Below are 14088 nucleotides of genomic sequence, written 5' to 3'. Positions count from 1 at the left end.
ATCTGACACAAATAACATCCACACTCATGTTTTCACTTTTGCTAAATTTACATTTGTCAAAATGGAGACTTATGGAAACATGGACACAAACACCCACATTCACTTCCTGATTGGGTTCTATTGGGTTTTCAGGACGGATCATGTGACCCTTTTCTGGACAAAAACAAACGGCATTGGCCTCGACTACCAGTGGTGAAGGTAACATGTACAGCAAATTACAAGCGTCGCTGACCTTGTTTCCTTTACTCGCAGCTGTTAAAAGTTAAAATCTAAATTTTATAGAGCTAACAAAGCTCTGGTTCTGTTTGCTTTTCCTCCTTTGTACCATTTTCTGCAACTAAGCAACCAAATGCAGAGCAGGCGTTCTGCTCGTGCCCGGTGTATGTGATGTACCTGTTTACTGCCCTGACACAACAAGAACTCTGTCACTTCTGTGTCTATTACTTTTCCATATTACAGATTTAATTAGGCAAAAGTGGCGATGATTTCATTTTAGGACTAATAAGCTCGACATTAGTTTTGCTGTGACAGGATATGCAGGATAATAACATTAGCACATGGTTGTTAATTAAAGAGATTAGACATGGGGAAATAGGTTGTCAGGGGTTTACAGATTTCAGAAATGTGTGATCATAACACAGATAAACCCCCCCCAGGATTACCTTACACCTTACCTGTGTGTATTATACACACCTGTCATTTGTTCAGGTATTCTGCTTATTAAAACGTGCAGAAATAACGAACGTATGTGATAAAACAGCCTCACGCAGGTGTGCAGGCTTAAAAAACACATCTATGTGAAGCTTTGTAGTTGTGTTACTAATCTGATGGCTGCTGTCACGGAGGTCACGGTGAAGAAGTGAGAGACTGAGGACTGACAGAGTCTAAATCCACTGGAGCCAGGTTGAAGCTGAGAGCTGCAGCAGCTGCAGCAGCTCGCTGTGGCTGGAGATCAGTTCACTAACAGTCTGATAAGGCAGAGCTGTTTTAAAATGGAGGTCAGTGTGACACTGGAGGTGAATCCGTGTTGTTTATAGTCCCAGGCTGGAGTCTGAATGTGATGCTATCTCTGTCAGTGTCCTGTGAAAACCATGTATATCCACAGTGTCAGTTTTATAGGAAAAATCAAAAAATCAAACCGTGTCATCAGCCAAAATGATTTTTCACCAGTGTATTTCTAAGGCAGTATCTGTTCAGTTTCTGATGCCGTCATGCTCTTGAAGGCCGCTGTCACATCAACAGTTGTGAATACACAAGCCTAACAATGTGGTGATGGAGGATGAAAAGAGAAACTGTATCATCAGAGCTAGATCGTTTCCAGTCGAGGTCGAGAGTAGAAAAAATCTTGGGAGAGGAAATTTATGTTTGCTGCTGATCAAAGATCTGGAGATAATAGATAAAAGTTAGACCCTCATCATCTGAGCAGTGGATCAAACTAATGTCCAGGTTTCAAATGAATCAACTCTCAGGACCCCTGGATTTGTTCCTGAAAACATCATAAATCCCAAAGCTGATAAATTTATCTTTTTGTACTGTGCTGTTTCTGATTATTAATATTGTTTGTACTATTTTTTTTAGCTGTGGAGATATAGGGTGATGTAGGTGAGTGTTCACAATATAATTATATAAAATTATCCTAAGAAATCTCACAACCAATGTTCATGGTCACACAAATATCAGTACATACAGGAAAATACAAAAGGAACAGGAAGTTATTGTAATAGGTTCAATATTAATACATTTATTTCATACCGATGCGAGAGTCAGAATAAAAAGCTTCCTGATCTGTGCTGTTGCCTCAGTGCTCCAGCAGCTTCTCCCACTCGCTGCTGTCAAGTCAATTTTCCGACGGACGTGAAAACGCAAATGACTGTGTCCGAGCTGGACGGGGAGTCGGATAGTGACAGCTTTAACCTTTAACACGTCATCTTGGATGGCAGGAAGAACACAGCACCAGCCAGGCTGGGCTCGCCACTGCTCTGAGGCGAGGGGATTTACTGAGACCCCGGGACCTCCTGGAGACCTCCATCTGTCTGACCAGAGGGACAGGAGACAGGGATTACAATGTGACCCACAAAAACGTGCTGCGAGGAAACAGAGATCAAATATTTATAAAGAGAATGAAGTGTCTGTGCAGGGATGATTTAATTGTGATGTTTTAAACACAATTATCAGACCTTAATTACAGTAATGAGCGAAAAATATTTAACACACAGCATCATGCACAAGTTAAATTCTGTTCATTTTCCTCATAGATGTGTGTGTAATGGATCGTTTCCAACATCTGACTGAAAATAAAACTTCAGTAAAAGCAAATTAAACCTACAAAGACGTGGTCTGTGTCTCAAATAGAACCCCAGCTACGTTTGCTTTAAGAAACGTCCAATCACTGATCCTAAAAACTCATACACAACAAATACAACTTTACCATTTTAACACCAGCCAGCGAGTCTCTGCTGACTTAACCATGAGTCAACCAGTCCTCCACCCTCAACAACCAACAACCCCATAGGAGCTACTGTGGCATGCGTACCAGACCCTGGTTGTCATTGTTACAAGAATAAATACGTGCTGTACCAAGAGCAGCGTACCTACCTTCGTCGCCATGGTTACTATAATAATTGTCATGTTTTGTTTAGGTTTAGGAAAAGATGGTGATTTGGGTTAAAATAAGTACTTCCTCAACATCAGACGATCTTTGTTGTCATGGTAACTGTAATTACAGTGAACGGTCATGGATAATAGAAACAACATCAACTGCTCCTGTCACATGGGAATCGAACACCGCTCTCCTGGGTCATATTCATCCACCCAACCTCCTCCTGACGTGGACTTTGTCGCTCTATAAACTACGTCACCGCACTTTCCCCTTTGCTCCTGTCATCATCACTACGACCACTAGATGTCGCCTAGCAACAGATCCTGACTATGGGTCATAGTGACCTGCTTACAGACGACCTGTGGGCCCGTTTCTTGTTTCATACACAGTCGGGCAATAAAAAAACATTGGTAGCTTCAATCTAGTGAAAAATCTACAATCATAGCAGCGTTAACATCATGTAATTATAACAGAAGACGATGATCCAGCTGAGAGGAAAGACAGTGAAAGTGCACACTCAGACGGAAACAGAAGGAGAAAAACAATCCCAGGTGGAGGAAGACGAAATTAGATGTGCCAAAGAAAATATAAGTAGCTGCAGAGGAGGATTGAAATTACACACTCAGGACAGAAAACACTGTAGGTGAAGCAGACAAGAGCAGAGACGTGGAGGGGAGGCGAGGAGTGATGATGGAGGGATTATTGCAGAGAGGAGCAAAGTGGGAGTCGAGCGGTGTGTCTGGTAGACGGGGGAAAAGTGGCGTCGGCGTGTGGGTGTGACAGATGACTCGCCAGGAAGAGTGAGAGTTTGAGAAAAAAAAATCTGAGGAGTACTCAGCCATCTGCTCCTTCAGGGAATTTTGCTCATCTTAAAACGCTTTGCCACCTTCTGGCTCGGCAGACACGGATTTGATCGTCGATTAATAACGTTGTATAAATACTCTTTACTCAACGCAACGAGTGATCAATCATGTGTTTTGTTAACTCAGCAGGGTTGAGGGAAGAGAGAGCCGGCGGTTAAGGGAGACAACCGCTGAACACAGTGGAAAAAAAAAAAAAAAAAAAAAAAAAACAGGAGGAAAAAGTGCAGGTGGTGTTAATCATGCGTATGTGCACTCTCAGGAAAAATAAATGGACCTTGAAGATGCTCGGAGTTTTCACTGAGGCCTGTAAAGATAAAGAAGAACAGTGTGAGTGCAGGTCCAGTCAGACAGATGTGTGCCACATCTGTAACCCCAACACCTGCAGAACAAAGGGACAAGTTAAACTGCTGCAGGTCAGCAATAAGTTACTGATTGTGACCCAGGGACCAACATCCTGACTGAGAGGCAACCTGAGGACCACTGGTTTGGGGTTTGAGGAAAGGTTACACTGCAAAAAATGTGGGAATTTCAAAGAAATAAAACAGCCTTGCTTCCAGGAAATAAGTCTTATTGTTTGTCAAAAAAAAATAAATCTGCAAACAATGTTATTAGTGTAACATTATATCCCAGACAACACTTTGTTGATCTATTTGCTTGAATTTAGGTTTTTCTGTCTAGTTTTAAGGCCCATCAAGGTTTTTCAGTGGCTAGAGCTTTTTGTTGGTTTGAAGAATTCTAGTCAAGCAAAACTGGCTTTATGCCTTTTTTTTTTTTTTTTTTGCTCAATATAATTGAGATAATTTGATTAAATTTAAGAATATTTACCTTCTTTTTAGTAGGGCTGTTTTTACAGTGTATTTATCTTAGTTATCTTACCTGTCAGACTGACCCTTGAGGCTTGGGCCGATATGTGATAATATCAAATGAAAAAATAAAATAAAATAATTAATATATCTTTTTTATTTTTTGCAGTTTTACACAGTCTGCCCAGTCCAACACTCATTTCACTGCTTTGCTTACTGCACAACTGCAGCTAGTGAAAGGTTTCATTCATTCTGAAAAAAATTTCCTGTAAATATGGTTACAATTTACTTTTACAATTTCATTATTACTGTGTATTGACTTTACATCTAAGCCTGACCAAGTTCATGAAATCTGGAAACAGAGATGAGCTCTGCTCAGGGAACAAGAAGAGATTTCACAGTGATTGAGATCAGGGATTTTCACTGTTGGCAGATTAACTTTTTACAGCCGATACAATGAAACTGTGTTGAAATGGATTGAGACACTTGATTCCAAATCCTTACGGGTCCATTTGAAAAGTCAAGAAATCCATTTAGCTTCATTAATTGAAAATTAAGTGAAGAGAATGAAGAGAGAGCACCTTTGGGTTGCTGCGTTCAGTCTTTAAACCTGTGTGGTCCAGGAATTTAACCTCAGCTGTGTTAGCTACATGTCCACCTAAACTTTAATTCTTCTCAGCACTGATTACAACCATGAAAGCAGTGGTGCTGGAGGTTCATAGCTGACTTCCTTTATGCCTCCCTGACTGCAGTTTGCAGGTTAAATTAAGTCTTTTGTGTCAACCCAGAGCATTTTCCCCAGGTTGTCTCGGCCCTGCCCCAGCTCTTCAAACACTAAAACCACACGCCCAGCAGCAAGAAAGCGTGCCTGTGCTTGAAAAAAAGCCATTGTCTGCCCAGATGATTGTGAGTCATTGTACTGGCAGCACAAGTCGGGAGTCAAATGATGTGATGTGGCAGAGAGAGCATTGTGACTCGTATAAAGCTGCGGCAGGGACGGCGACCCCAGCAGATACCGACTGCTTGGACGTGCAGGAGAGTCTTGCATGAATAGTGGAGTAATTCAGTCAGCGGTGACGAGGTGATTAGCATTTTGAGTGGATTCACCACCGGCTCTGTCCCATTGACAGGGAGAATCTGTGAGTAGCCAGCAGAGTCTCTCAGTGGTCTGGTTTGTTTGGGGGGAACAGGTCAGGTCTGGTCTCAGAGCAGTTTTAACAGATTTCACATTTACACATGATTTTGGTGTCAACCACATAAATGAAGCATAATCTCAAGATGTGTTGAACACATTTCATTTTACACAATCTTCATTCATTTAATTGCGATTTTGACTATTGCAGTAACTTTTTTGTAAACACCGATCAACATTAATATTGGCCAATTTAGAATATTTGTACTCTGAGATGTGTACATTACAAAACCATCTGAGGAGCAGCCTCATTCAAGTTCTTTTTATTGCTCATAACATTATAGCTCATTTTATTAGGGAATAACTGTGGAGAATGAGAATACAACAACAAAAAAAAAAAAAACATAATAGATGCATATGTAACATTTTCTGACCAAAAGGACTCAGAATCGGGTTTAGTAGGTTTTCACATACAAGGAATTTGCTTTATTTTTTTGGTGCATAACAATAAGAAGAAAAACTATAAAGAAAGAGAAAGCAAAGCAAGAACTGCAGGTCAGATTAAAAGTTGAGCAGCTGCATTTGGGACAAGTTGTAGCAAGATTTTTTTAAATGTTACAAAACAAAATTTAAATCTAAGTTCAAGTGTGCAGCTGCACTTCTATTTTGATTCATTTGATTTGTGTATTTGTATAAATTTGTTACATTGTGGCATCAATCTGAGATTTTTTAAAGGATCTTAAAAATTTTTTTTACGCAAGTTTTAATATTTTTGCTATTTTCTTAGGAACTGCTGCACATCTTTGAATGAATGAAAGATCTGACATGTACTGTACATCCAATGATTCTCTTTTTTGTATTTTACTCATTAAACTAAGACTGTTGCTTTTCATTGACAGTTAATTAAGAGTTCAAGTATTTCCTCGTCAAACTGTCAACTGTTTTAAGACGGCAGAATTTTAAATAGCATGTTTTTATTTCTGTCTCTTCCTCATGAGCAGAATAAACTGCCAACTTATTTTTTGGCAGTTTTAAGCATCAACAAACAGACTTCACATTTCAAACAACAAATTGTACCGTTCTTGAGTCTTTGCTCCTAATAAGCCTGATATGTTGTGGTATTGAAGTCCTCTCCCCCATTGAGTAGACAGATGGTGATATCCATGAAAAAAAGCCTAAGCTGAAGGAGAGAGCCAAGAATCTGCAAGTGTGTGTGTGTGTTGTCTGACTACACACGGTGCTATCTACCTGCTCAGTAACTAACTTACAGTCAGGAACAAAATATCATAAAATGTTTTCTTAGAGCCCAGAAATACAGAGATCTAATGTAAAGAAAAAGATTCTTTGCTGATGATACACCGCTCTACATGACTCACTCCATCCACAACCATTTTTTGTTTGTTTGCATTGATTTGTTTGTTTGTTGTTAAAAGTACATTTGAATCAACTCACGTGGAGTTTATTAATAAAAGGCAAAATATATGATGGACTCTGATTCTGGAAACAGATGTTGCTTTTGAAATTTTTAAATGTTGTATTTTCAATTCTATTAAACTGCCACCATTGTGCCAAGGGGGAGGCTGACATCTCAGCAACAGGCACCTCAAAACCAAAACCATCTACATCAATAAACACTCCTGTTTTTTTTTTTTGGAAGGTGTCATATTTTACACGTTTCAGTATTTTATGTTAAGTATTGATATCCATAAGAAGATTTTTTTTTTGTAGTTTCAAAAAAAAAAAAAAAAAAAAAAAGGGAGAAGCTGCTCAGGTTGAGGCTCAGTCAGAGGTGATTCTAGAATCTATTGGGGGCCCTTGGCAAAAAATGGCAGGGGGCCCCTCCAATCAGTGTTCATCACAATTATGTAATAAATAATCTGACACCAACAAAAATGTACAAAATAATGGTATTTAAATTCCAAAAGTTAATGTTAATTAAATTTTCAAAATATAAACAAAAGACCAATAAAAAACTAAATAAATAAATAACATTGTCATGTTGTAAATAACCCACAATATAAGGCCGGATAGTTACTCAGTTTAACCAACATGAGCAAATTTAAGTCAGTGAGAGGTTGAGAGAATGTGTTTTTCCGTCAATTGCCCAGTCCTTGCTGAGCACCAGATATCTGGTGGGGGGAGGGTCAGAAATGGATGGGATCTTAGTTTCACATGTTTCATTCACTACATAAGTAGCATGTAAGAAGTATTAAAAATCTATTAGTACCATGTCTGTGAGGTGTGAATTCAATTAGCCAACTGCAGCAGACCTCTGAGGAACTTAAAAGGCTACTTGATAGGAGTGTTGTCTCAGTAACACATATTTTAATTTCCTTTTGCTCTTGGCATTTCAGCAGCAGAGGCTCATTTTTCTGCCTTCTTAATTAGAAGCACTTGAACCGAGAGGTGAGGAACGAGCTGTGCTGAGAGTCTCTGTAGTTCGGGATGTTTTTATTCACCTTCTTTCTCCACAACCTTCAAGATCGCATCACTGTTTCCCTCCTCGTGTTTAAATAAGCTTCGCCTGATCTGACAGAGAGAAGTATCAGGCTCTCTGAGGAGAGTGTGGTTCAGGTTGAGAGCATTCATCAAAAATGCAACACAGGAGATGTTTTTTTTTCCATAAATGTGTGGCTACATATAATTTCTCTGCAGTCTGCTCTCTTATGAACGCTCATGTGAACATGTCAGATTTTGCATGCTGAGAAGCTGCTGGTGCAAGACATTGATAAATTTTTGACCGCAAAGAGAGGCTGCTCCTCATCAGCAGTCATCCTCTGAGGAAGAGCAGTGCTTGAAACATCACTTACTCTGCCACTTTCATTTACTTCAGTCAGGACTTTCATATGTACTCAAGACTTCATTTTTGTGGTTCTTGCTCACACTTTTTATTCTTGTAGAATGAGCTTCCCTGCAGTTGCACTTTCTTCTTATTGAATGAATTAATTCACAGTTGTTTCTTTAATACTAAACTTTATTTTCCCTCTTTTCAGAAACCAGAGATCCAAAATGGGAGGCAAGCTCAGCAAAAAGAAGAAGGGATACAATGTAAATGATGAGAAGGCCAAAGACAAGGATGCCAAAGCAGAGGGGGCCTCTGCTGAGGAGAGCGAAGCACCAAAAGACAACAAAGATGAGGCCCAGGCTGCCACTGATGCTAAGGAGGTAGCAAACGACACAGCGGCCAAGGAGGCGCCGGCGGGAGATGCTGCAGCGCCCAAAGAGGAGGAGAAGAACGCAGCTCCCGCCGCAAAGGAGCCCGAGAAACCTGCTGCCAACGCTGAGCCGAAAACAGAGGCGCCCAAGAGCGCAGAGCCCGCCAAGGCCGAGGAGAAACCAGCCGCCCCTGCCCCGGCCAAAGAATCAGCCCCTGCCGCCAAGGAGCCTGAGGTCAAGGCCGCGGCGCCCGCCCCGGCAGCCGAGAGCAAAGATGAGGCCGACGCCAAAAAGACTGAGGCCCCCGCGGCACCAGCAGCCAAAGCCGAGGCGGCCCCCGCCGCCTCCCCTGACCCCAAGCCCACAGAGGCTGCGGCGGCGGCGGCAGCTCCCGCACCAGCAAAGGAGGCCGCTGCTGCACCTAGTTCAACACCAGCCGCCGACCCTCCTGCCAAGGAGGCGAACGCCACAGAGGCACCAAGCAAGGATCAAACCGTAGCAGTTCAAGATTAATGGACAGCTTCTTTTCGGAAATGAAAAAAAAAAAAAAGTACCTAACTCAACGACGATGAAGATAAAAAATGAAAATGAAATTAACTAGCCCACCCATATTATGATAATAACAATAATAATAATAATTGTAATGATGATGATGTGTTGGATGAGGAGGACTGGAGCAACCACCTGGAGAAGTTTCCCACCGCTGCAGATGATTATTGCTATTATTATTGTTATGTTTTATTCTATTTTTTTCTGCTGTAGTATTTGAACTTTGATACGAGTCTGTGTTGGCCATATGCTTCACCATTCCACACCCATCATCCCTCTCCCTCATATGGTCAAGAGGTTTAACCTGACTCCCATCGGGGCCCCACAGAGGCCTGCGCTCATACTTTCACCTGCACCCTCTGCCCTGTGGATATCACAAAATCTAAATTTGGGGAAAAGGTTGTGAGGGAAGGAGGTGGAGGGTTCAACAAATCACTTTACCAGCTGGACTTCCACTGAGTCCGTCCACTCTTCACCTCTCCCCCCTTCCACTCATCCTCCTCTTCAGAGTGTTGTGTCCTCGGCTTTGGCCTGGTACTTCTAGCTTTCTGGTGCCATGGAGTTGTGGTTGTGTCCTTTTTTTAACCCATCCCCCTTGGCTTTTCGGTATTGTTGGGTTTTGTTGCCACCCAATTTCCTCTCGGGGTTAAACATTTGTTGTGAGGACTGAGAATGTTCAGGCTTTCTAGGACATTTTGGAGGCTGGCTTTACAGAGCGAAACACATTCTTAGACATATAAAACAGTCATAGGAATTTTTCAGATAAGGTTCTAGATTTTGTACTGAAGCCCTTAGGTATATTGTAAGTGAACTAAGAGGTTTTTTAATATTTGTAATATGCTTATAAAAATCTGCAAAGCCTCGCTGAAAAGACGTCTACAATGTTCTTAGAAAGAAGGAAATCTCTGATCCTACGTCCGAACCTGAAGAGAAAGATTTGTTTTTGAAAGACATATCCACTGCGGACGTGGGTGAAATGGGCTTCGCAGTCATGACATAGAGATAGTTTCAACTTGCTTAGAATACCAAGAGAGTGACGTTTACTGCATCACCAGAGAGGTCAGAATAAATAGACTAAACTGACTCTGAAGCCAGTGGCTCTTCAGGACTTCGTCTTTTGAAGAGGTCACAAATACCAGAAGACAGACACACTGAAACAGTCCTACATTCTGCTTGAGTCAACAAGTAGCAGCAAAGTATATTAGCTCAGCCCCGAAAATACAAATTGGGATTAAATTTGGAAATGACTTAATGAAAATATCAAATATATCATGTTTCCACCCCAACCTCCTCCTGACGTGGACTCTGTCACTCTTTTAAGATTATGGACTCTTGGAGCTTCCTGACCTTGAAATTTACTTGTGTCGACAAAGTGAAACTAAATGTGCCACAACAAGAGAATAATGTTGATAAATGTAGCTAAACAATCTGAATAAAACACTTTTTAAGCTTTTGTTATTGGCATAAAGTGTCAGCAGGAACATCAGTGACGCAGTTTGTCCTGTGGAGCAAACCTCACCTGTTCGGTGTCTAAGCCGGTGAAAACAGCCCAGATGATCTGCAGGTGGCATTTTACCCGAGTCACTTTTACCACATTTTGAATCAGTGTGACTCTCAAGTCTTTAGCAGCCTGATCCCACTTAGGACAGGACACCACCCCATCTACTATGGTCCATGTTTCTGTGGCAACCATACACCATGCTCTCATTATGGGATGGAAAAGCCTTGCACATGAAAGGGAGGGCCTCTGATTTTGTCATGTCCATGCCTCATTCATTTTCCTTTACTTTTCAGGAATATATATATATGACATATGTGTATGTGCATTCAGTGGTGGAAGAAACAGAAAGAATTCAATCTTTTATGAAACAATGAAAGGAAGGGAAGAAGGAACAGGAGCTATACAAGCAAGGAAAGAAGGAATGAAGAAAAAGGAAGGAAAGAAGTGACCAAGAAAAGAAAGGAAATAAGGAAAGACTGAAGGACAGGAAACATCAGTGATATTTTATGATCTCATCTCTTGATGAAGGGACAATCTGCATTTGCAAATGAAGTGTTTCACACAGTAAAAACCAGTGGACTAAGGTACCAGCTACAGTGTGTCAGTGAATGTACTTTCATACCTTCCACATTTGCATACATGTAGGTATATGTCTATATATTTACTCATCTCAGCCTTCCATCTGCCAGCTTTTCAGTTTCAGCCACGTGACACGCGACGTTTCCCTCCCAGCACTTGTCAAACCGTAGCAGAAACAAACACTCGCAGGGCGTCGTGTGTCACCTGGTTTCGGTTTCTACTTCCTCTCTTGACTCAGTAAATTGCATGTCCGTGGTTGGGTGAACCTGTAGTCCTGTCTTTTTGGTCAAGTGGAAAAAAAAAAATTTCTCAGTCTGCATCCATGGCAACTACAGTTGATATTTTCATCCCATGTCTTCACCACTGCTATTTCCACACCACACCTTCATTCAAACTAACAAAAAGATGATATGGAAATTGATGCATTCAAAATTATATGTACTTGTATAAATGGTGCAACAGTAATAAAATGTAAGAAATTGACTGAAACTTGAGGATTTTGTGCAAGTTGATTTTCTTTCTCATGCACTCCAGCAGCTCACAACGAGAAAAACATGAACATGTGATTGAACTGCAGACCTGAACACATCAGGGTCAGAGCTCCCACTGTGACCAAATGATTGATCAAGACAGAAAAGGATCAGCAAAACAAGCAGAGAGATGCTACAGAGGTGTCATAACTGTATAAAACACTGTAAATATCATTTCTAGTGAAAATATACAATGTGAACTGATATCTAAACCTTACAGAAATCAAACACTCTCTGATTTCAGGTTTTTAAATGTGATGATTTAAATTTCTTTTTTCTGTGTCACTGTAAATAAAAAATCTGCTGCTCTCACAGAAAAAAAGGTCAAGTTGAAGATCTGTATTGGGCATTTTTCAGTAGTTTTCTTCAAACATTTCTTTGACTAAATGATCAATAAAAGAATCATCAAAAACAATCAAAAGATTAATTGATAATAAATAATGTCCAACATTAAAATTTGGATTAAAAATGAAAGTAGAGTGCTATTACTGGCCACACCAGTCTGGAGTTGAATGGGTTCTTACAGATAAGACACCGAGATCACCTCCGTCTCTGAGGTCGTGGGGCTCAAGCTGAGCAATAACTCCACCTGCACTTATCACATAAAAAAGACAAATATTGATGGGGACACCAGAAAGAGGACAAATATGGAGGAATGAAGCTGTTCTACATGGTAGTGATTGATGTCTTTAACCCCCCCCCCCCCCCCCCCTTATACTGAGGGAGGGGCAGTAAATCAAGGACTTAATCTCACCGCTGTGATTTACACCTGTTCAAACGCCGTTTCTCACCCAGTAATTCCTTCCCTCATGCTTTTACTCAGGCCACAACGAGGATAGATCAGATGTGACGAGGTGTAAAAATAGGAAGTGGATAAGATTAAACCATGAACCTAATACAAGGCTTGTTTTCTCTTCATCTTTTAACTTCCAGAATCAAACTCAGGAGTTAGGTTGACTCAAATATTTATACTTAAAGATCCCATATAATATAAAAGGTAGATGTCCATGTGTTTGTGATTATAAAGCAGGTCCATGTTCTATATTAATACTGTGAAAGTATCAAAGCCTCAGTCCACAGAGAAATGCACACAGCCTGTATTCAGAACCTGAGCCTTAAAAACCAGCCGTCAGGACTTTTGGAACTTTGTGATGTCACAGAAGAGAGGTTCAGATCCTCTCCTCTGATTGGCTGACTGACCTGTTGTTACTAGAGCTCCAGAAAGAAGCCTGAGAGAGGAGATGTAAAACTACACTGAGATGGTTTTTGGTTCCACAAATATATCTTCTGATAGAAGAAATGTAAAATATGGGACCTTTAACCAAAGGTATAGAAGACTTTTAATTTGGAAAAAGTAAAGTACCTGTGTCAAAAATGAAATAAGATGTCCATGTAATCTTATGGTAAAAGCAGAAAGATTAAAACAACATATATTTAAAGATCTATTAGAATTAAAGAACATGACTGTGAACAAGCATCATGATTCTCCATAAACATTACAACATAATTCATTCAAACAAAGAAACTGAAATATGACTTCCAATTACATTTCAAGGTATGATATATACATACACACACACACACACACACACACACACTTCTTTAATATTGATAGTTGTCCAAAAGATAGGTTGGTATATAGACACAAGTACATGTTTAAAAAAGTACAAAGCTTGCAGCCTCTTTTAGCTCCTGGTTTTGGTTGATAGTCGTGATGTCAGTGATGTGTTGACAGTTTGTTCCTCTGCCCCCAAGAGGCAAAAATCAATGAACACAGCTGTAATTAAACTTCATTTGTAGTGCATCTAAAAAGCACAGTCTAGTGCACTTGAGTAGTCAGCTTGTACTAATTACATGCTGTGAATACATGAGTACAATATCAGCAGGTCTGAAATCACTCCCTCAAGGAGAATTAATCATGAGTGCTCAGGGAAGTGCACCGACTATAGTACGTTTAAATTAAGTGCAATGTAGGACATAAATGAAATGACTATTTTACCAGCAAAAAGAAGACAGGTAATGAGCTGGATTTTCAACCATACAGCAAACAACCACACACACACACAAACACACACCTCCTGTTGTATCTACACTTTGATGCTTCCTGACGTTTCTATTTCTGTTTTCATTTGAAAACACTTGCGAAGCTGTAGATTTCTGTCTGTCTGCCAGAAATATTAAAATGCTCAGAAGCAGAATCTGACCTTTACGTGGAATGAATCAGTCCCACAACACACACACACACACACACACACACACACACACACACACACACACACACACACACACACACACACACACCAGACTTCATGCAGACAGACGGTGAACAATGAGGAAAAATTCAACTTTTGTCTCTGCTGCTGTTTCTCCTCAGCG

At 40.5% G+C, this 14088-nt stretch overlaps 1 protein-coding gene across 2 annotated transcripts in view; it reads left to right on the top strand.

Moving 5' to 3' along the window:
* The window catches only part of basp1 (brain abundant, membrane attached signal protein 1), a 47677-nt gene extending 36001 nt beyond the window's left edge, over positions 1-11676 (top strand). Inside the window, exons 1-2 of one of the 2 annotated variants that reach the window (XM_071491371.1) lie at positions 180-198; positions 8391-11676. In XM_071491371.1, the coding sequence (XP_071347472.1) occupies positions 8407-9066 (660 nt within the window). In that variant the 5' untranslated portion in view covers positions 180-198; positions 8391-8406 and the 3' untranslated portion in view covers positions 9067-11676. Of the gene's footprint in view, positions 1-179; positions 199-8390 lie in introns of those variants that run through there. The other variant, XM_071491370.1, reaches the window with a different exon arrangement.
* The last annotated feature ends 2412 nt before the right edge of the window (positions 11677-14088 follow it).

This window comes from Trachinotus anak, unplaced genomic scaffold, assembly GCF_046630095.1.
Source record: "Trachinotus anak isolate AG129_WGS33_773 ecotype Australia unplaced genomic scaffold, CSIRO_AGI_Tana_v1 ptg000012l, whole genome shotgun sequence".
NCBI classification, from domain to species: Eukaryota; Metazoa; Chordata; class Actinopteri; order Carangiformes; family Carangidae; genus Trachinotus; species Trachinotus anak.
The sequence above is the reverse complement of the archived record's forward strand: the minus strand, read 5'-3'. Positions and strand labels throughout refer to the sequence as shown.